The 24231-nt window shown below is 41.3% G+C and overlaps 1 protein-coding gene across 1 annotated transcript in view; it reads right to left on the reverse strand.

The window, feature by feature from the left end:
* Nucleotides 1–24231, reverse strand: part of LOC127610097 (inositol polyphosphate-5-phosphatase A-like) — a 161145-nt gene that overhangs the window by 8871 nt on the left and 128043 nt on the right. The window contains exons 11-13 of the mRNA XM_052079831.1: nt 23958–24032; nt 17841–17914; nt 2354–2465 (exon numbers count right to left, since the gene is read on the reverse strand). Coding sequence (XP_051935791.1) covers nt 2354–2465; nt 17841–17914; nt 23958–24032 — 261 coding nt within the window. The remainder of the gene's footprint in view (nt 1–2353; nt 2466–17840; nt 17915–23957; nt 24033–24231) is intronic.

Genomic DNA, 24231 nt, shown 5'->3' on the forward strand with positions numbered 1-24231 from the left:
CAGCAGTCATTTATAAAGTGTGTGTTTTGCTTCTGAAACCCCATGCACTGCCGCGGTAATCTCGAGCCTATCTGAGGGAATCGTGTTTCAATTTCCCTTTGTGCACACAAAGAAGCTGTTACCCGTGCAGACGCGTATAGGCAAGACTGGAGAATAAATCACACTTGTCTGGTTGAACTAAAGAGTTTTTAAATAGCCACCCCGCACCCCCCAACACACACACACACACATTTTGACATGGTGAGGTGCACTGGCGGTTCAGAAGAAAGAGACAGGGAGCTCGAGAATGAACCATAAAGCGAAATCCAAATTAACTTCAGCCCAATCCTGCGACGGAGCGGGGTCAGCACGCACAGCGGCGCCACCTCACGCTACCTTTTTCTAGCGGGTCACGCACTGGCACCTCTCTATATGTCTGCTCGATGGCCGCGAATCGCTGCCTCCCAGAGACTGTGCATACATTCATCAAAGGCACACTTGATCATTTACAAAGGCGGCATAAAATTGTGGATTTTCAGGCTGCGTAATCTTTAGACAGATAAACAAATTACCCGGGGCCCTCCGGCGGAGGAGGAGCGCTCGCTCGGCTAAACATTCATTACCGGTGCTCCTGGAGCTGGTGCTGTGCCGCGCAGCCACCAGGCAACCTTTGGCGTGTTAGGGCTCGGCAAGCAGAAAACAACATGATGGCGAGTTAACCGACCGTGCCATGATAGATGACGCCACGCGCTGGCCTGTTTACAGGCCCACGTCTCAACAATCTGTAACGCTCAGAGCCGGGCAGCGTGTGCTCAGTGAATCATCAGCCACTCTGTGGACACACTAACTGTCCTCCGCATTACTAGCAATTAGCTTTTACTCCACAGAAACACCGTAAACAGTCATCGAGATGCACATATGTGAATGTTTTTTTTTCATCGACACTGTTTTTCTCCAACTTACCCGTCTACAGTTATTGTTTTACTGTTGTTGCTGCGCTCAGTAAGGAATAAAGTTCAGGAAGGAATTTCTCATTTGTGGTGAACAAAAGAAAGTCAAACTTCCTGAGCGGCTCCCTGCTGAGGACTGTTGGGGGTGCAATACATTGCTGCATCTCTTTTCACAGCTGAATGCTGCAATGTTTGCCTCTCCACACCGAAATATGTGCTCAGAATCCAACCACAAGGATCTAAGATGTTTAGTTTTTGTTTTGTTTTGTTTTTTTGGGTCATGCACGCTTTTTTTTGTTTTTTTCATTGAAATGATCATGTGTGGAAAGCGTGGGCGGCATGGTGGCTTTTCCAAGCGATCCAGTAAACACATTCGTGAGTCAGAGCAGACTGCCACATAGGCTGTGAGAGGAGAATGGTGTTTGAAGACTTGAGGAAGGAAGTATGTGGGCCCGATTTATGCAAGATCCCGATTTGCGGGTGCTGAACTGCCTGATCACTTAACAGATTGCACACACTGTAGGCTGCAAATGCCAAAGTGGTGGAGACCGCTGTATTTAATTAAGATACTTAAATATGTCCCCGGGATTGAATGTCTGGATTCTTAAAAACATATTTCCCATTGGCAGTGAATAAGTGTTAAAATTGAGTGTTTGTGCTTTGGATAGTTGGAAATTATGTAATTGGAAGTGTTATGGAAAGAGGAAAGCAATCATATTGCTGAGTCACTGAAAAAACATGTGTCGCTCAGACAATTTTAGGGAAACCAGCTACCGCATAAAAGACATATTTGTATGATTTCACTCATCTCGAGTGAGTGGCAATTTAATGTCTGTGCCCACCCTGTGCAATAAAGCGTTCAAAACTTGGGACAGCACTAGCTGAAAACCGCTTTGGGAGACAACAAGAATAATTGTACTGCTGAAATGTTCCAGATTAAACAAATAAATAAAACACGCAGAAGCAGATTGGAGTCTTGTCATGGATGACATGGCATGACTCCTTCCTGTGACTGTCTTCAACTCGGCCCTGAAAATGGCTTTATTGATATGTATGCGCTATTTTTTCTCGGAATTCCGAAAATTTTTACAAGGGTAGGAGATTTCATTCCACCACTTTCAGACGGTGCTAAAGACACACATTGCAATGTGTTCCTGCTTTAACAAATCACATTGCCAAGTGCTAAATGTATCAATATCCTCTTCTGACAATGCGCAAAACGAACAGTGCAGCTAGTTAGCGTGATTGTCAGACACTATCCAGGTTGCACCCTGTTGGTTGATCACCTTCCATGTGTGTTTGGATGCGCAATCAAGTCGGTGCCCCTTTTCACCGAAGTGTGAATATCTTAAGGAAGAAGTGTGAATCCTAAATGAACTTGGGTGGCATTTATGAAGCTTGGTGATAATCAGGATGAAGCTCACCTTGGAGACAAGATCTCTGGCAGATGAAGACATAAGGATTCGGTCGCACCAGGCGGGGCATCTGGTGTTCATGTACTGCTTCCCCTGACTGCTGTCTTCGCTGTACGGGTAACTGAGGGGAAAGAAGTCAGACAAAATGGTTGATATCAATCAATCAGTTAGATTTTGTTTCCGTTTTGACGTTTGTTTTTCAAATTCAGTTCATCCGTTTTTAGAGCATGTTACTTTTTATTTTTCAAAAATGCGCCATTTTCGTTTGGTTTTTATTCATTTTAGTAGAATGTCTCATACAAACTCAAAAAAAAAACATTACATAAAATAAAAACAAATTAAATGCTTTGCGAGGTACCGGGTTCGATTCCAGCTCCGGCCTCCCTGTGTGGAGTTTGCATGTTCTCCCCGGGCCTGCGTGGGTTTTCTCCGGGTGCTCCGGTTTCCTCCCACATTCCAAAAATATGCATGGCAGGCTGATTGAACACTCTAAATTGTCCCTAGGTGTGAGTGTGAGTGCGAATGGTTGTTCGTCTCTGTGTGCCCTGCGATTGGTTGGCAACCGATTCAGGGTGTCCCCCGCCTACTGCCCGGAGACAGCTGGGATAGGCTCCAGCACCCCCCGCGACCCTAGTGAGGATCAAGCGGTTAGGAAGATGAATGAATGAATGAATAAATGCTTTGCTTCCCTTGTTGCCAAATTGCAAATTTCTCAATTGGACTTCCAGATGTGTGGCTGTTATTTCCCTTGAGAAGGATTCCACGACATGGCACTTTTTTCCCCCCAGGACAGACAGAGCCAGAGAGACAGGTAGACAGGTAGACAGGTAAATGGATGGATGGATGGATGGATAGATGGATAGATGGATAGATGGATAGATGGATAGATGGATAGATGGATAGATAGATAGAACCTTTCACTCGTTTATCTATCTGATTAGTTTTTGATTCAGTGGTGCAATAATGTACATAGATGCAAATCTAAATCACACGTTAAATGCATGTCTCTTGATTAACAAAAACAAAACCAAAACCAACCAACCAAACAAACAAACAAACAAACAAAAAAACTGGCCAGAGACTTACAAAGTTAAGTTGTGTTTGAACATCGTTCTTTCATTGAAATGATTAGAGCCTTGTTAGACTACAACCAAAACTTGTTTTGACATTTCGGACGTTAAATAGCAAATGGAAGCGTTTATTTTGACTTATAGGTTTGTCTTATAGGTGCTAAAGATTTTATGCAACAGTTGCTTCCATCTCGACCATTAGAAAAAAGGCGCAAGCACCAGTTTGGGGAATACCTAAAGAACCAGACAGGTAAGAGTGATCTATATGAGCATTAGTCAAAGGTTAAAGCAAAAACATTTAAATTGACTGAAAACTTTTTATGCTTAAAATGACTGCGCTTAAATAACCCAAATTTTGTTGTGCAAAGGGGCGCACACTGATTCTTTGTAATATTGTACATGACAAGTATATATATCCAGTCCAAACGGGGAGAGTTTTAAATACGAAATCTAAAATATTTAAAAATAGAGTGTTTGTGAACAACGGCTCTTGTTCATATTTTAAATTGCTTCGTTCTTGATTCTTCTCCAAAACATTGCACAATTATATTCTCAGCATTATTTAACAAAGACATTCGAATTATGTCTAGGCTAGATAAGGTATGGATTTTTGTGAATATATATGTGACTTCAATGTCTCCCATTACTCCATAAAGACAGATAGCATCACATTTTGAGTTCAGTAAATACTGGTTCACCACTGCCAACTATTACAGCAATCAGAATGAAAAAAAACAACAAAAAACATAATTTATTTGACATATGGTGATTATTGCCACATATGTCATCACACTAGAGTATGTGATTTGTGGACAGATGGTAAGAGAGATAAAGCCTTTAGCGGCGTTACAACATATGCATTTGAAGTGACGACAAATGTAGTCGCCATCTTTTAACAAATCCTTTCCGAAATGTTCCTACTAGTGCTGTCAAATGATTAAAATATGTAATCGGGATTAAAAACGCAACTGTTATAATTAACTCACAATTAATCCTAGTGAGGATCAAGCGGTACGGAAGATGAATGAATGAATGAATGAATAATCGTGATTACGCACACATTTTTTATCGTTTGTAAATTTCCTTTTATATATTTTTTTCTCCTATTTTTCCCCATTTTAATGCTCTCGTCAACATGGAATCATGAATGTTTTCTATGTGCAAAATGCAAATATTTACTCAAACAACAATTTCCAGTTCAATTTTACATGAACATTTTTCGCTTGTCTATAGAGCAATGTAACATCCGCTGTGAGGTGTTGCCGCATTAATCTCACGATAAAAAATGTAATCACGTTAAAATTGATATAAATTACCACAGATAACGCGTTTAACTGACAGCACTAGTTCCTACATATACTACACATGTGATACAGCAACTTAATTTGGCTATGATGCGGAGTACGAGCATGTCAGAACGGAATTTTAAGTGACTATCAAACATCGGGCAAACTTTTATCCGCTCATATAAATGTAGGGGATGGCAGGGTCAGCGATGTCTCGCCAACATTGACTTGATTTGTTCGTGGTACAGTGCCTTTGTGCCAACGTGGACAGGGTTTTAAGTTGGCTAAGAGGTCATTTGTTTCTTGTCAAACCCTCAGCCGCAGTCCGATGCTGCCTGCCAATAATCATGTACAGTGTGATTGGAACACACATCATAAACACTTGTCGTGGAAACGACAAAATAAAAGTACATATTCCAGGTCTCAGCTTTAGTATGACGAGCTGCAACAACAGTGCATGTACTGTAACTGCGCATGATATTTTTAACAAAATCCATGGACCACCGTGACTGTCAACGCACACGCTTATGTTTTTTTTTTTAATCTCATTTCTTCATTTTTTCAAACAACGGAAATCCGTCGTGGTGACGGAGGTCTTTAAACCCTGGCATGAGTGCATACAAATCTCAAGTGCCATCTCGAATGATGAGATCCATGCGAGATATGAATCAAAGTGTTGAACAGGATGGAAAACAATTACAGCCTCTGCTTTATGGCACAAACTGATCAAAGTATTTTCAAGAAAACAACAGGAGGTCCATTAGCATGACTAGTCATCTGAGTAATCTCTTGAATCAACACATACGAACGGCTTAATCAAAGTAATGATTCGGTGCCAACTGCACAGGTTGTGAGACTGTGTTTGGTGGAGAGAGAAATGAGGGCGAGCGAGGAGTAGAATAACAGCGAGAATGAGAGCAATTTAGGCGGAATGAGCCGGGGAAGACTCAGTTGCCGATATATATGACTACATCCGTACACAGTCATCAAAAACAGATTAGGTGCGTCGGCAAATGGCCAATAGAGATTGCACATGTCTTGGAACAGCAGGAAATGATCACTTGATTTAAGCAGAAGCAGGCGTCGCGCCGGGCAAGCTGATAAAGATTTACATTGTTGAGAATTCAATTTGCCCATTCGGCTCATCAAATGGCTTCAGATTTACACACCGCCGATCCAATTTGTTTGCCGGTGCTCATCAGGGTGGAAGGGAAGGCTTGCATACTCTCATACCAATCCAATTTGCTCCTTCAATAGCACATGTGCTAACTGTAGCAGAACACAGAGTGACGATTCTTTGCAAGCCGGGTTTTTTTCATATTAAAAACAAAAAAAAGTAAAACACTGGAGCAATGGTACTTTTCTAAAGATCGGGCAGATGTAATGGAATGCAAAGCTATTGATTGAAAATAATCTTAAATTATAATGTCATTAACCAGTAGTGGACAACACAGCACCGAAAACATCTGTATATGCACTGACTTTTCATTAGTTACACAAACAGCTCTCTACAAGGCAATATACTTCAACCCAACTGCAAACTAGTACAACAACAATATAAAATATAGTAAAGGCAATACTTACCAAACAATGTAAATTGGGGTGGGATGGGGGAGTGTGTGTGTGTGTGTGGGGGGGGGGGGGTTAACACGACATTTTCTTTTAAACCATAAATATCGACATAAGGCCAAATGATTCGAGACAAAGTGATTGTTTCGCTTTTTTAATGACAACAATTCGACACGATAAAGGTGATTTTGATACATTACGAGACTATAACAATGGCTTTTCTGTAAATACATTTATGCGAATTAAAGGTAACACCACATGAACACAATAGATCACAGTTTCATTGGATTTTGTTTTGAAACTAACTCAGCTTTACTGATTCCAAAATGTAAAAAAAACACAAAAAAACCCCAACAACATTGCCTTCAGAACAAGCTAGCTCTGAACATTTTAGCATTAACAGAGTGAAACAGAACAAGCTAGTTTTCTTTTAATGCACTAACATACCTTATTTTCAGAATAAGATGGTTCTTCTTATGCATTAAAAAAGAAAGGGGTCTTAGAATAAATAAGGCAGCAACACATTTTTGGCTCTGCTGGGCTGCTAAATTTGATTTGACATGATAATAATGTATGGAGCATCACGATGTAAAATAAAATATTGGTTTAGGTATGCGAGACGGATGAAATTTTTTTTAATGCTATGACCAAAATATCCAAACGTCATCAAAACTAAAGACGAAAGTGTAGCAAAAACACAAAATCTGAACTTGTTGATTTTTCTTTATCGGTATGTATTTGCATACAATTTGAATAAGCAGGCTATTTATTCATTCATTCATTCATCTTCCGAGCCGCTTGATCCTCACTAGGGTCGCGGGGGGTGCTGGAGCCTATCCCAGCTGTCTTCGGGCAGTAGGTGGGGGACACCCTGAATCGGTTGCCAGCCAATCGCAGGGCACACAGAAATGAACAACCATTCACACTCACATATATATATATATATATATATATATACATATACAGTATATATATATATATATATATATATATACACATATACAGTATATATGTGTATATATATACACATATACAGTATATATGTGTATATATCCAACGAAACCAACACTCACTGTAACACTGCGCGTAGCGTATGTGCGACATCACATTGCTTTATCTTGACCTAGTGAAATGCCAGAGTGTAGGCTTTAGTGTATGGGGTTAAAGCAGGGGCATAAACAGGGTTAACACACACACGCACACAAACTATCACATGCACAGGGCCCCCCACCAGGTGAGCAAACAGACCTGCGGAGTGAAACGTAAAGAGGTCCCCTACCTCCAATTAGCATTAATAACACTTAAACCACAAGGGAAATGCATGATTTTTGGCATGCTAATCAAAAGGCCAAAGAAGTGATCCAGGGATGAAAGAGAGCATGAAGAAAAGGATGAGTAAAACAGACAGAAGGAGGCAGAAGACCGGGGATAAAGACGGATCCGACAGGAGGAGGATAAGGGAGGATGGAAAGGGGCAAAATCTTCAAAGGAGATATCGAGATGCTTGAATTCAGGGTGGCCTGGATGCCTTCTGCTTCCTGAGGGAGCAGTTCACTGTCTTAACAGTTAACAATCCTCCTATCAGTGCCCGACGCTATTGACAGCTTTATTGACCAACAAGGCGCAGGTCACATTGGTGTTGAAAGAGATTGAAGATTAAGTTTTCCTTCTCACTTCCTTCAAACAATAAACTTCTGTCCGATAGTCAATGACCCATTAGCGACAAAACTTTGTCATTTTTTATGACAACCGGCAGTTGTAAAATCTGATTATGAATCTCTTGACAATGGCCATTAAAGGGCAATTTTGAGCACCTGTGTGTGCATGTATAGGCTTGTTTCCCTTTTCTGTACCGCACCCTCAATTGGTTGGAAGAGAGATAACAAGCCTTAATGCGACAGCAAACAGTTGAATGATGTGCTCTGGCTAAAGTGATGAACGTGTCTTAGGAGTGACTTCACAAATTTATCACAGCGCGTAAATGGTCTGAGAGGGCGTGTGGGCTGGAGGCCATCAGACCTATCAAACCCTTATTGCCCACAAAAAGACTAATTACACTAATTAATTGTCCAAGCTGATAACTAGCAGTTGTGTACCTGCACAGAAAAGGTGAATCAAGTAAGACACACAGCTACAAGAAGTGACAGACATTGCACTTTTTGCTGCAGTTCAATAGTGTAGTCAAGTCGTTGCACTATAAGGCACATTAAAAGCATTAAATTTTCTTAAAGGCTGGCAGAGTGCCTGATAATCCGATGCGCCTTATATATGGTGTTACAGTCTCTTTCGATATTCCCTCTTGAGTTGTTAAAGTTCCTGTGCCATCTTGTGGTGATTATTAGGGGGAACCAATTGTAATGTAAAAGTGTTCTGCTCGACACTATTTGACTGACTATTGACTACTTTGTGAGCACTGCGCAGCCATTATGAAACGAAGATAATACCAAAAGCATAGTTAATTCCTGACTAAATGAAGGAAGAAGGAGAAAAGTGAGACTTCTAAGGAGATTTAGCTCCTTTTGGATGTGAGCCTACAAGGTGATGTGCGCCTTTATGCCGAATCAATTGTCTTCATAAGTTTTGTCTTTCACTCGTTTTGCAATGCCATTTGCATTTATGTTTCATGCCCGTGTTTGCGACCAGTTTTCACAGGTTGCCAAGCAATAAACCCTGTATTTTTATGGACTTTGTGTTGCGCTTCATGCTACATGCTAGAGGGAGCTACATATTGTTCAATATTCTGATTTCTTGGACATTTTTTAATGTTCTGTAAAGTGCTTTGTTCGAACTTAAGCTTTATACCAGCGGTTCTTAACCTGGGTTCGATGGAGCCCCAGGGGTTCAGTCAGTCGGTCTCAGGGGTTCGACGGAGCCTCTGCCGCGGAGGGTAAAACACACGCTACTCAACATGTTAGTTAGTTATGACACGCCTGCTTGGCCATCACTGGCTGCCGATGATCACATGACATTGTTTGTCCAATCAGTGCTGTGGGAAATTTAGTTCACTTCGTAGTCAACGTGTGACTTTCGTGCTAGTACATTGTTTAATTTATAGAAAAAGTATACTTATCCCATGAAATGTTATTACCGGTAATTTTTTTTCTGTTTTTAATACATGTGTTCTTGTTTTTTAATTAGTGTGTATTAACTGGTTGGGTTCGGTACCTCTAACAAGGTGAAGAACGACTGCTCTCTATGAATAAAGCTGTCGTGAATTGTATTCCCTCTAGCGTAGCTTCATCTCGTGGATGCATAACGCAACCACAGCCTCTGTTGTAGCTTCCATTCTATGCGCCTTATAATGCGGTGTGCCCTGTATATAAAAACAGTTTTAAAATAATAGGCCATTCATTGAAGGTGCACCTTATAATCCGTTGCACTTTATAGTGTGGAAAATACATTTGGTACACATATTGAATGAAACACGATAAAAGATCCATCATCCATCCATTCATTTTTAAATCTGCTTATTCTCAAGAGGGTCGTGGGCATCCTGGAGCCTACCTCAGCTGTCTTCGGGCAGTAGTGGGTGTAACCCCTGAACTGGTTGCCAGACAGTCGGTGGGCACACACAAACAAACAACCTTCCGCGCTCACAATCACCACCTAGTGACAATTTGTAGTGTTCCATTAACCTGCCATGTATATTTTTGGAATGTGGGGGGGGGGGGGGGGGGGGGGGGCAATGTACCCGGAGAAAAACCACGCAAGCACGCGGAGAACATACAAACTCCACACAGAAAGGCTGGAGCCGGAATCGAACCCTGCACTTCTGCACTGTGAGGCTGACATGCTAACCAGTCGACCACCATGATCAGAAACAAAAGTCTGCATTTACAAAAGAGAATAGCCAACCATTTTCATTGTTTTTAAATATGTTTTAGATTGTACTTTGCTGTGGTATACAAATTGCACTGGATCATACTGAGCAGTCTGGTTACCACATTTAGCTGCATACAATATCTCAGTATGATTTATTTCACCACTTGTCAAACAGAAACAAGACTGAATCTATAATATGTAACTTTTTTTCAGCTTTCCAATAGTTCACTCTTTTGAAAAGGGATGAGGAATCTTAAACTGAATTCCCCTGCTGGCTAAGTGGTCTTTACAAAGTCAGAATTAATCAAATGTAATGTTAAAAAGCTGAACCAATTATTTGTGTCTGATGCTAAGAAATTTCCAGATTAAATCCAGCACAGATGGACTGCCGTTTGGTTTTCAGTCTGCTGTATTTACAGATAGTCAGCGTTTCAATTCTAATGACACGCTAAACCAGGGGTGGGCAATTATTTTCCCGGGGTGGCCAAATGAGAAGCAGAAAATATTGTGGAGGGCCGGGCCAAAAGTTAGAAATAGAAATAGAAAATAAAGAAAATAGCATAATGTCTTTGTATGCCAGTAATAATGTAACATTCTCCTTCACCATCACACTCAGCACCGGTTCTCCTCAAAGATGTGTACTGAGCCCCCTGTTGTTCACGCTCTACACATTTGACTGCTCTCCGACTCTTATTAGCGGTCCAGTTTGCGGAAAGTTTTTAACATGATAATCAAAACATTCTAGGAAATGTTCATTTACTCGAGCTACAAGCAATTCACTCTGAGCATGGAAATGGCCAGAATCGGACTGAGTAAGAATCACTTCCTTGTTTTTCAAAGCCTCGTAAATTTGAGTCTTTCCAACTCCAGGCATCTCCTTTGTTACCCGCTTCGTTTAATCAGATAAATATCACTTTCCTTCCATGGTCACTACTCTCTCCCTCTTTCTTCGTCTTCCCCTCCCTCCCTTTGCTCTGTAACTGCGCCACCAGGTTTTGAAATACCTGTCATTACAAGTCCAAACGAAATGAATGCAATCAAACCTTAATTGTGCACCAATCTTCGGCGGGCCGGATTAAAAAGCCCAACGGGCCGGATGCGGCCCGTGGGCCGTAGTTTCCACACCACTGCTCTAAACATTGTATATTCTATTTTAACCTTCACAACATTTAAATTACCCATTGATTGAAAAATCATCCTAGATTTGTAGCGACACCCAATCTTTCCATTAGCAAAAATAAATGATTCTTTTAATTGTTAATTTAATGACCTAAAAAGATGAGTATAATCTTTGATCACAGTGACGCTCTATTCTAGGTGACGGTGGGTTGATTAAAGCCTGCCGCAACTGACGTGGGGCGAGGTAATTTTATTGCAGTCACTTGTAATACCCATGAGGTCTGACTGAGAATAATAAACTCATTTGCAAAACACATCTTTTTAAGTAGACATTTAGATTTTCTGATTGTTTTACTTGTCCATTTTCTTTCTTTCTTTTTTTTTTTTTTGCGCCGCCAACCTATCATCTCGGATGATGCACGAGAGTATGGTCCCATATCAAGAGTGTGTAGAGCCCATCAAGAGCTCACTCATTCACGCTTGGTTTAGGGCTTAATGTTTGATTTGACTGCAGACACATTACTCACATTTACTTCATCCTGTTTGTTTTCACACCGTAAAAGCGAGGTGAGGCCGGACTTATCGTGCGTGTCTGTGTTGGCGTGTGTCATGCTGCGATTGCGGATGAGGGCTTGATTTTCACATTTTAGTCACAAGCTACAGCAGCAACATGTGATCAATACACTTAACACACATACAGCATTTGCTCGGTTCTTTTTTTTCTTTTAAACATGAAAACATCAAAAGTCTTATGACCAAGAAGACAAAAGTACACCAGCATGGGTTGCACACTTCCTTGTCTCAGACTCTTATCTCCGAATAAAGCGATGTGACGAAATGGTCAGAAATGATGGTGACCAGTTCAGTTTCCCGATATGTAATAAGGTTTTTATATAATTGGCGAGATGGGTTTGACTGTATAAGAATCACAAGAATCATTGACAGGTCAAGGCCACAGAAAAGGCATCATGGGATGTTGTCGATATTTGAAGGGCTTCTATCGGCTAAAATGTCAGAAAACGACTCACGGCCGCGGTTGCAGTGTTTGTTTGCGTTGTCAGGGGAGGCCTGGAAAAACACAACACAACATACACACACTCGCAGGCGCACAAAAGATCAGCCAAATGCTATCAATAAAGCAGGGTGTTTGCTTTAGTTTGTGGAGCTGGGAGGCTCGCAGGCACAACATTGGCACAGTGCAGTACAAACAGAGTAAAATGCCATCAGTAGCTCATTGCTCACAGCTTGCTAGGGATCAGCTATGACATGTGTAGCATTTAGTTTCTCCACACGAAGGAAAGAAGTCACAGATGGCCTCAATTCAATCCTCTCTGACAAAGATTGTTTTCAACAAAGCCCTCCCTTCAGTGGCATCATCCCGGGCAATGACACATGACAGTGGACATTATTCCGCTATTATCGAGACAATGGTCCCTCACCAATTTCACAGTCTCCCTCGTAGTTTGAGTGATGGATGTGCAGATGATTGCAAACAATGTTCGTGTTCAGTAGATCAGCTGTTTTTCTTCCTGAGCCACACACCCAGCACTGCTTCAACTAAACATTGTTGTGTAACTACTTTAGTGTGTCTCCATAAATGGAGAGAATGCCCCTGAATCAGTTCGGAATGACTTGCTGGCAGAGAACAAGGAGCCCCTCTTATCCTGGAAGGAACAGCAACAGTGGCGCAATCGGACAAACCACATATCCACGAGCAAATACACTCTCGGCGTGGATGACATCATCCGTGCAGCGGTCAGAAGCCTCGCTTTGCAGGAAATGGCTTTTTGTATAGTATTTTTCCCCCCAAGTTTTCACATATATATGTTGTCAAAACAGTTCCCCATTCACAAGGAGCTGCAAAAATGGCTGGAAACCCCCCCCCCCCCCCCAAAAAAAAAACGTGATAGACAGTTACATGCCAGGCCTGAAGTTGGCAAACTTGGTAATGACAATTTTCAACGAAGTGTGCACTAACTGATTGTGTTTGTGGATAAAAATATATTTTGATTACACTGCATTGACAATTATTTCAATAAAGACTTTGGCATACCTGACTGCTGGATTCAACCGTGGTACAGTAAAAATGAGCACTTTGCTACAGAAGAATCTCCTTTGTTTTCACAGACCGTCTTCAGAACTGACAGGGACCATTTCCAGACAAATTTATCGTTTTGAAAAAATTCCACGATCAACCAGCTTTCATGTATTTCTGTTCAAGACAGGCTTGTGTGAATTGCCACTGAAAAGAAAACCTCACTGCTCTGGACAGTGACTTTTTATCAACACAATTACTAGTAGTTACGGAATTGGAAGAAGGCCAAGTGTGCGATGCGATTATTGATGCCTTCCTTCAAAAAGGGCAAGGGGATCCTGCCTAGAATAGTTTTATGACATCCAGCCTGTGTCTCATCTATTGGAAAAATGGAAAAATTAACGGGGCCAAGGGGGAGAAGCAATTAGTTACAGGCGTGGGCATTCGGTGACCTGCGGGCCGCATGTGGGCCACATCAACACTCTGATTGGCCCACCTGTATAAAGGTAATGCCTGCAACAAATGCTGCGTAAAATGTATTTCAGCGGAACATCGAGTAAAATGCCTCAATTTGAAATAAAGTTTAACGTCCCGGCATGCATGACATTACACATGCCCTCAGCAATAGCTTCTAATTTGAGGATGCCCTTAAAGGTCCAAGAAAAGGTTAGGTCTTAGGTTATTTAACAAAGTTTACTATTTTACTTGAATAGAGCTGGAAAAGCTCGATGCGACATCCCAGAATTCATGGTGTTCCTTCAAAGTTCTACTGTATTCATAACTTGGCAGCGAAATGTTCAGTTCTTCCATTTAGTAGGTGAAGCATTTATGATGTAGGAAATGGGAAAGGTGCATTCAAATAACATTCAAGCGCATATTGATGATTGATTTAAGGTGCCATGACAAGCCCTGTGTGCTGTGACATGACTTTGCACACCATTCATTTTTCAATGCTTTGCAGTCATTTTCACGTAACGACTTCAGATAGTTCTACTTTTCCGGTTCTGTGATACTTTAAGAGCTAATTCAGTTTCACGGCATGATGGTGTCACTTTGAGTACATTTGTTTTGCAGTTTTTAATCATCATGTATTGGAAATACATTTTTAGTGGCTTTTGTTCCTTCTTAGAGGAAAAAGTCCTATTGCCAGCATCTGTCATATCCATGTTTGTTTTCAATTTACAGTGCGCTACTTTTATTTTCATTCTGCCGAAATCACTCATCATTTGCCACATAGTAGAGTCGATGTAAATCAAAATCTTTCTCTAAGTCCATCTCCACTAACCACGTTACAGGCAGAATACATTCTCCTACTATGCTCTCATTGTCCACTGCATTCCACGCTGATGCTGGGCTCCCGGTGTAATTTTTGCATTGATTTTATGAAGAAGAAAAAAAAAAACAGGGCAAAATTGGATCACAGGAATACTAAAAGCTTTCCTCTAAATCGATCAAAACGCATGAAGAAGTTGATATACAATTGATATGATGGTATGTTTTACAGGATATATATATCAAATGTACCCACTGTGGGACTAATAACGATTATGGAAAAAATAATGACAATTATTTTGATTGAGACTGATTATTGAAACGATTATTCATTGATTTTAAAACATAGTATTTATTTAACTACTAAAACTAAGGCGTTTCTTCGATGAGAATGTATTAAAGATCGAGAGAAGAAAGAAAGAAAAGATAAGGAAAAGAAGAAACTAAAAGAGAGCGAAGGATGATGATCATAGTCTGTGTATGTGTGCATTTATGTGTGGTGTATATTCCAAATACACGCCAACTTCAATTGCAATGTAATCTTTTACCCTCCCAGGCTACCAAATGTATTCCAGCTTTTGGAGTGCGTAAAAGGAAAAAACTCAGTGACAGAATATGCTTCAGGCCAAATTTGACACGCAACACCCACAATTTAGGATCACTCTGAACAGACGTAAGTCGATGGGAGAATCTGCGCAGATAGAAAAGGCTGCAGATGCGTGACTTTGCCCTCTTACACATATTGAAGAATATGGCCCGGAGAGCGTTCTCTCTTCCAATAATCCAAGCGACGGCGTATGCAGCCCCGCAGCTGATCAGAGTATGGGCAACCGACTGGCTCCAGGTCCGGCTATGACATGTCGTGGGTAAATTCCTCACCTCAGTGCTTAAGTACTTATACTTGTCAGCTACAATCTTGACAGATAATTTTGAGAGTAAAAAGATGTGCATCGTTTTACGAATGCTGCAGGGATGCATAGGAAAAAGGGATCCACACAAATATAAATGGTGGACTACAAATTGCAGTTTAAATCGAGTTGTTTCGGGGGTCGGGTATTGACTGGAAAAAAAAGCATGGACCAAAAAGATTATTGGCATGTCACAAATATGACATCTTGTAAATAGTCTACAAAATGTGAAGTTGCTTCCTTAAAAAAACAAACCAAAAAAACGGTTGTCGTGTTCTACTAAAAGTGTTGTTCTGGCAACATCTTCTCTAATGTCTCAGGCAAATCCAAAAAAAAAAAGAATTGAGTTTGTGCCCCACATTCAAAACATATAAAACCCCTCATCAAAGGACGTTCATTGGTGGGATCATTTTTCGTACCAAGTACATGTTGGCATGAAACAACAGCTGCACTCATAAATCCCTCACAATGCATTTGAATGTTATCTGAAAATAGCAAAAATTACTTTGAATGTGAACTAAAAGACACATGCCAAAGATGGTCCATTTAGTGAAAAGCTGGAGATCTTTTTTAACCGTAGCAACAATGGTAAGTGGATTCAGAAGGGAAATGTGTTTGTGTCATCTTTCTGCCTCAACTTGGTGATTTCAAGCACAGTACAACACAACAGACAGAATTCACTTGCAGATGAAATGTTTGGGAATTGAATTGATTTCTGTGTGTGTGTGTTGGTGTGTGTGTGTGTGTGTGTGTGTGTGTGTGTGTGTGTGTGCGCGCGCCTTCGTGAGGTTTGTCTTCTGATGGCCGCCACTAAAAAGAGTAATTACTTCACAGATGGCGAGGGGCTGGTCGGGAGCAGACTATGTGATGGAGAACAATCATTGAGGCTTGATTGCTCAAGAAGCACAAGGCAGACCTGACAGGAGGAGGGGCTCCAGAATGTGTGATGATGAGTGTGCGCGCCTAATAGAAATGCTAGGAGGGGACTGTTTAACTAGGCCACTGCGACCCATTACGTGGTTGACAATGATGTGGTTTGTTACACACACAGAGTAGATCAAATCAAATTTCATGTGCTGCTCTTGGGTTTCAATTTGATTCATCATCACCTCAAGTATGAGGAAATCATTTGTATTCCAACACAGCAGCAGAGTCATTCCTCGCCGTGGAAAGATGATTAAGTATTATATGCATAGGTGCAAATGTCATCCGGTATAAAAGGACAATAAATCCGCATGTCACTTATGCAAAGTGATGTAAATGGGGCCCCCGATTAAGACACAGAGTCATTTAAAAAACAGGGACCGGCAGAACCTTGACTCACACACACACACACACAAACTACCGGTTAATATGAAATTCTGAGCACTTCACACAACACACGCACATTGATAACGACTGTTCTCCCTCTCTCTCCCTCACACACACAGAAAAGCACACACAAAGGCACATGCACACAGTCTCGCACAGACAGAGTAAAATCCCCGTAGCCATGTGCCTGCCACCCGAGCAGTTTATCAAGTAATTATTGTTTGATTACAGCGTTTCATTATCTGCGCTGATTGAGTCACAACCAACGGCAAAGGTCAAGCGCCATTAACGCGCTGCTCCCGAAACATATTTCCACGCCGACAGCGTGTTTGCCCTCCCTCTCCTCTGAAAGGGCTAATTGCAAATGCATTTGTTTGAGGAAAGAAGAGAGGAGACCACGTGCTCCGAGTCCCACTGAGACAGAATATTAATCCCATAAAAAAAGGAATTCACATAAATTCAGACATGCGTACACACAGTGAAGTCGTTTTGGGCCAATTCAACACAGATCCGTTACCTGCTATGAATTCAATTCAGAAAAAGATTGAGTGTTTTGATGTCAGATATGAGGTTAAAAGGGCACCCGTGGCAGGGATGGACCTCCATGGCGGCCAGGGGTGGCGATGGCCACCACTTGTCACTCACTGGTCACCCCCACATCCAGGGGGAAATTTTGATATCCATCAATTCTTCCGCATAGCATCAATCAAAATCATGACTTTCACACCACAGCAAGCAAGCAATGCAGCCGAGGTGTTATTGTTTATAATACCATCCACAGTCATGGTTTCACGAGCTTCAATGCACACATTAACCAATATAGCACCCACACACATTCATAATACAAGCAGAAACAAACCTAAGTTAAAAAAAAACGCTTAGAGTTGTGTGAAAGCTCTGAAGAACAAAGATATTTTTGTGTCATTGTGTTTTATTGATACGATTTGAATTAATGCGCCATATGCACCGTGACTCTCATTGGCTGTTCGCTAGCAAATCAGTGCATGAGATCCAAGTTGACTCTGTGTGTGTGTGTGTGTGTGTGTGTGTGTGTGCGTGTGTGTGTGTGTGTGTGTGTGTGTGTGTGCGCGTGTCTTTCCATACCTGGGTGGGAAAGATATTTCCAATTCATGCAGTCGATCCTTGAACACTGACAGTTCTTTGTCGTACTCTAAAAGCTGATGAGAAAAAAAAAAAAACAACAAATGAAAGGGTGCAGGGAGAGACACGCAACAACAACGTTCAATTACATTTGTCGCAACGGGCAATTGAACAATAAGTTACTCAATACCTTAAACGGAAAAATTCAACTGGAGAGTATACTGTATTTGTCAATGTTAAGAATGTGGGTTTGGCTTTCAGAAACCTGGGGAGTGTTCACAGACAGGCAATGACAACTTACATTTTATCTTTGACATTTTTTTCTGATAGAAGAGCTGCAATGACACAAACTACTCAATAACAGGAAAATCCAATGCTGACTACTTTGACTGATGACGATTTGACCATTATCTCTATGGCTTATCCTGTGCAGGGTCGCGGGGACATGGAGCCCATCGCAGCTGACACGGGGCTCGAGGCGGGCTACAATCGCAGGGATGACATATCGCGACAGACTCTCAATCAAATGTCTGGAGAGTATTTACTATGGAGAGAACTGGGAAGAAACTCTCCACACAAAAGCCAAAGATGAGGGTTGAACCTGAGGCCTTGTCAGGGAAAAACGGTGAATACTGTCTCACCGATTATAAGCTCAAGCCAAAAGTTGTCATGACTTTAGTCAAGGGTGTGGAAAGTCCATCTCACACTCACAAATCAGCACAAAAACACTCGATATTTACAACAGACATGATTTTCAGCATGACATTTATTCGGGGTGATTCATCTATTTCAAGAAAAACTAAAAACTAATACAAACTACACTGAAATGAAGCATTAAAAAAATGACTACAAAAGAACAAACCTATTCTCGAAACAAAGTCAAACCACCTGAAAATTAACCAACAAGTCAAAAAAATGAAATGAAAACCAACTTTAATTAATGAAAGATGCAAAAGTATTATAACTTTGACCACACACAAAATATATTTTTACAAAAATATGTTAAAATATGTGCCTTCACGAGTCTAAACACTGGATTTCTGACTAATAAGGCATTGTTGGAATATGCGCTTGGGTACAAAATCCATCCATTTATGTCCATTTCAGGAGGCGGCCATTTTGCCACTTTCTGTTGGATGAAACGGACCTCACAGTAGCTCAAGTAGCGTGAGGTGGCGCACTTGTTTTCTGAAGCTCAGCCATGATTAGTTGTTACCTGAGCCACTCTGATGTCATTTTTAGTCGACAGCAAGTGGCAAAATGGCCGCCTCCTAAGCTGGACAAAAGCAGGTCGATTTTATTGCTCATATGCCACAGACGCACTATTAATCAGAAAGCCGTGTTTAGTCTTGTGGATCTGCACAGGACATGTTCTTGTTAAAAAAAAAAAAAAAAAGACATTGGGGTTGACTTCCACTTAAATCTATTGCTCTCTCTGGGTTTTAATAGATCCAAACATAATTTCAAAGTATTTTTCCTTTTCCTTTAACTGCATACTTTACATTCATTTTAAATGCTTTTATGTCTCAATTTCATGTTTTCTTTGAAGTGGTTTGAATACTGTAAAGTACTTTTGCTTGATGTTGATGGTGCTATAGTAAAACACTTGCCTAGCTTAGTGGGAGTAGTCATAGTCATCATCATCCAAATAATATTATGAATCAAAGTAGTAGTAATAATAATAACAATAGCAAACGTTCACAACAACAATAATAATACCACAAAATTGCAATAAACATTCAAAACAACAGCAATAACAATTGAATAACGCTCTCTCAACAATGACAAAAACTGTCAGTCTGCGCTTACATTGCCCTGTCCGACAAGGGGATTCTCTCACCACAGTGCCAGTCCGTCTACACACTCTTCATTAATCATGTCTCCTCACCCAGCTGTACTCATTCGCTAGAGTGTATATATACATACACACACACAAACACACACACATACACACGCACGCACACGCACACATATCCCCGAATTTACCCCCTTTCACAAAACCCATAAATCATTAGTGAAAAGTGCAATTAGTGGCTTCTTGTATACATTAATTATCTGGGAGATGAACAGGTAGCTCTGGCACCTGCATGACTGCCTCCCTGAGAGACTGGCAGCGAGGTTCTCTTAGCAACCCTTGGAGGGCCTCGCTCGCTCGGGCCCTGCCGTTTTCCTTTCAGAGTGGGAGACATCAGCTTCGATCTGGGACACTTATTTTGATTGTAAAATGACAAGTGGCTAACAATTACAGTGTGAGGATCCTAAGATGAGAAGCATTTGACAGAAACCGAACAGGCAAGTGGACATGAATGAGATTACATTGGTGTATTACACACGGCGCTACGTTGACGTGTACATGATGAAATATCAAAGGAGAAGACTTTGCGTTATATTCGGGAGGGAAGCGGAAAACGTGTTGCAATATGAGAGAGTAACTCCGGCTTAGCCTGACAACTTCTCACTGCCTGTTCAAATCATTGTCGAGTTGACATGTAAGTGTGAGTCTGATGTCTTTGCTCTGGTTCTTTGTGTTCGCATTTGTGATTATGTGTCAGCCATGTAGAACAGAGGCCATTACGAGCAGCCAGCGGGGGCCTCCCAGTCGGTGTCTCTGCGGTTCAGGAGGGCAGATGTGCCGCATTCATCAAACTCACACTGCCGGGGTCATAGGAGAGACTCACACACTGTGGATGAGGGATGGCGGAGCATGGGATGCAAGCCCACGCTCCACTGTCCACCCTGTCCCACCATCCATCCACTGAACGTGTGCGTGTCAAAACCCAATCAAAACGTTGCGCCGCACACTCTTATCTTTACATGATCTAATACAAATTTAGTAATGAGTAATTGTAATTGTAAATTTCCCGAGTGTGGGACGAATAAAGGATATCTTAATCTTAATGAGCATAACAGCAGGAATACAAGATTATTTTTGGATAATTGTGGTGCTGGTCAAGTCGAAATGTAGTCACTTAGCCAAGAACAGTTTTTGAGTGAGATATAGATGTAAGCGTTCAAACAAAGCAAATCACAGACAGTGTCTATTGCTTGGCTCCAATTTATGCGATCTCATTGAAATAAGCAATGATGTTAAACTTGCGGCGCTGCCACGCTAAAGCAAACTATGAACCAGTAAAAATTGGAATGGAATCCTTCAAATAAGAACGTCTTCTCTACTGTGACTAACTTTTTGGTTTTCTCCAGAATTCGATCTGTATACAAACTGGAGACGACCTTGTAAATGTTTAAAAAAAAAAGGATATTTTTTGGCATCTAAACCAGCCCACTTTGAAAGCTTAATACGCACCATCTTAATATACAGCAAACAAAGTGTAGTTACAGTAGACATGTATCATTCCAAAATGAGACCGAGGGTTGGACACTGATTGAGGGAAATGGGGTATAATACAAATACTTTAAGTGGGTGGAAGAGTTGATACAGCAGATGAGTAGCATATGGCCGTGTGTGCTCGCGATCTCTTCTAAGTGAATGTTGAGTAATTCATTCAGGTGAATGGACGAGACCACATGCCAGAATTTCACACTACATTTAATCCGAGGTCAATTAAGCATAATGCTCTACTGCCGTGGCGGATGAGTGGTTTAAAAATCAGCTTATATTGGTTCAAGGCCTCTTGACATTATAAAGCCAACAGTAGTTTGTCAACCAGAAATGACCTTGGGAGTTGTGGAGGAGGTGATACGAGATGATGCAGTACAATATCACACAGGGTGGGGAAGATGAAGAAGTGTCTGGGTAAAAACTACCCTGTCAAGAGACGGAATTTCTGACTTTGCTTGGATGAAAAATCAGACCCTAAATCAGAGAGGCGGTGATAGTTGAGGCCGGACGTTGAGGGGCAACAAACAGGGTAATATGAGGTGTCCGGCCCCCACAACTGTGCCTCTCAGCATACGGGAGACTCGCCCACCATCTGTAATTGTGCTTTGATTTAAATCTTGTCAACTATCCTCTGTGGCAACACCTGCTGCCGTTAAAAGCCATCAATAAATGTTGGGGGCGAAGGTCATTTAATTTGATTTTTACTCCTTATAACTTGGTTTTCATCGCAAGGGCAATATTTTTCCCTTTTTTTATGGGACCTTCATAATTTGGTGTGCAAAAGCAATAAACTGACTGACGAAGCACTGGCCCATTGGCACCGGGAGGAGAACGGAGCAAACAAAGCTGAAATCGACAGCGTACTGACTGCACTGCTGAACTTTCATTTCCATGATAACTAAATTACGTGGTAAAGAAGTTAGACGCATGTCAGGAAAAGGACACCAATTCCAGAATTTGGCTTAAGACACGGAAAGAAATGCCTTTGGGTAACTTTTCAAATCTTGAAGATCAGATTAGCGTTCTTTGGGCATATTGTACATGTACACTGTCGCTTTCGAGAGGCGGGCTGCGTTAGAGACACTCAAGGACCAAAGAAGCAACAAATGATTCCACTTCGATAGTCTGCTCTCATTTAGCAGACCTCCTCTATTGCCATTTGGAAATTCTGACGGTCAGAGTATGGGGAGCATGTTTTTTTTCCTCCCTCAAATAATCCCTCCCTTTGAACATTTCTTTCAGGTGAAAGGAATCTCCGGGCTTTAGAGTAATCGTACAGGCAACGCTGCTAGCATGAAAACAAGAAGCAGGTCAGACAGCGAGGTTCATCACTTACTCGCGCTAACACACACCACCTCCTCTCTTGGCCCCCCATCTGCCAACGCCACACTGATAAAGTTACAATAAAGAGATACTGAAACGGAATCAATGAGCGTGGAAGGGGGAGGCGGGGCCACCCTTTGGTTGTGCGTCGAAACGACGCGGGGACTGCAACATGTGCGAATGGACAACACAAACATGAAAGAGGACACACACACACGCGCACACTTCCATCCCTCCACTGGAGCAGAGCTCCGCCGTGCCCCTTGACGCCACAAGAGCTCGGAAAATTTAATCTTCCCAAATACTCATCAGGGCTCTCCATCGTCCCGCCGTGACAGCGCCGGGGATAATTAATTATACAATTTCGATGGGAATATCGACTAAACAAACCTATTAATCATAGCAAAAGTCAATAGGCATGGACACATTCAATCATGTCCCAGCCAATGATTACTCCTCTCAAAATACAATAATTATTTTCAAGCCCTGCCTCGAATTAAATTTCTGTCAAGCTGGTACACGTCTTACAGTTGATGAAGGAGGCAATGATTTGATTTTTTTTCTCTTCCCCTTTCCAAGTCGAGGAGGGATATTTATCCGTTTAGAAAGGTAGTTTGTTTTATAAGGATCATAACATGGTATGTTTAACCAGACTGCCAGATTATCTCTGAAGCTCCTCGTATGTCGTCTATCTTGTCTGCCTTGGCCGAGGAGGAGGGAAGAGCGGGCGCCGGTTACCTCTACTTAACAAATTGAATTGTTTCTCCATGCCTACATAATATCAACCCCCCGCCCCCAAAAGATTATTTCTTCATACTGCCCACTGTGCATGTTTACCTTTCATTTTGTTGCCATTTATTTGAGAGACAAGATTTGATTAGAACTGCATTACAAACGTACTCCACAGTACACTTTGAATGGATATATTTGGACAATCTAATGGAATCCGATGACATATTCTGGCCCTACCATGATAATGGGTAATTCTAACCCATTTCCTCTGAGTGGTATTTTGGTCAAGTTCAGTAGCATACACTCTTGTTAAAACTTGGATAAATTACCCAAATTATGAATCACAACAATATATTGCGACAAAATGCCAAACTTAATTGATGTTTTTTTTCTGTATTTTTTTTTGCATGATTTTACACTTAGAACATCATGTGAATGCAAAAAAACAACAACACCTTAAATCAAAACAAACAAAATAAATCCTCATTTGAAAGCCATACAACACAATAAACGCCAATGCTATTAGAATGTACTGAAAATGAATGTGAAGTGCGGACAATGGCCACCATTATACATTGGGGGAAAGAAAGTCTATATAGTCAATAAAAGAAACTTAACCTCAGGTTACCTCAGGTTACCTCAGGTTACCTGAGGTAAAGTTTCTTTAACCTGTAATAAATGACTTGGAAGTATGGACAGTGAATGTATATATTTCAGTGACTTACCGAGGTCCCATTGTTTTCACGGAAAACGTCTTGGTTGACATAACTAAAAAGCTTCTTTTCAAGCTGAAGGACGACCTGAATCGGTAGCAAGAGAGAGAGAGAGAGAGAGAGAGAGAGAGAGAGAGAGAGAGAGAGAGAGAGAGATGGACCTCTGATTAATACCATTACTAATGGGAAGAGGACTTTGTAATTAGAGCACTAATGAACAGCGCCGTGCTGCAGTGTTAAGCAGTTCATTCTACACGCATGTATGATACCCGTAATAATGAAGGCC

The sequence above is a fragment of the Hippocampus zosterae genome, chromosome 11 (assembly GCF_025434085.1).
Source record: "Hippocampus zosterae strain Florida chromosome 11, ASM2543408v3, whole genome shotgun sequence".
Taxonomy (NCBI): domain Eukaryota; kingdom Metazoa; phylum Chordata; class Actinopteri; order Syngnathiformes; family Syngnathidae; genus Hippocampus; species Hippocampus zosterae.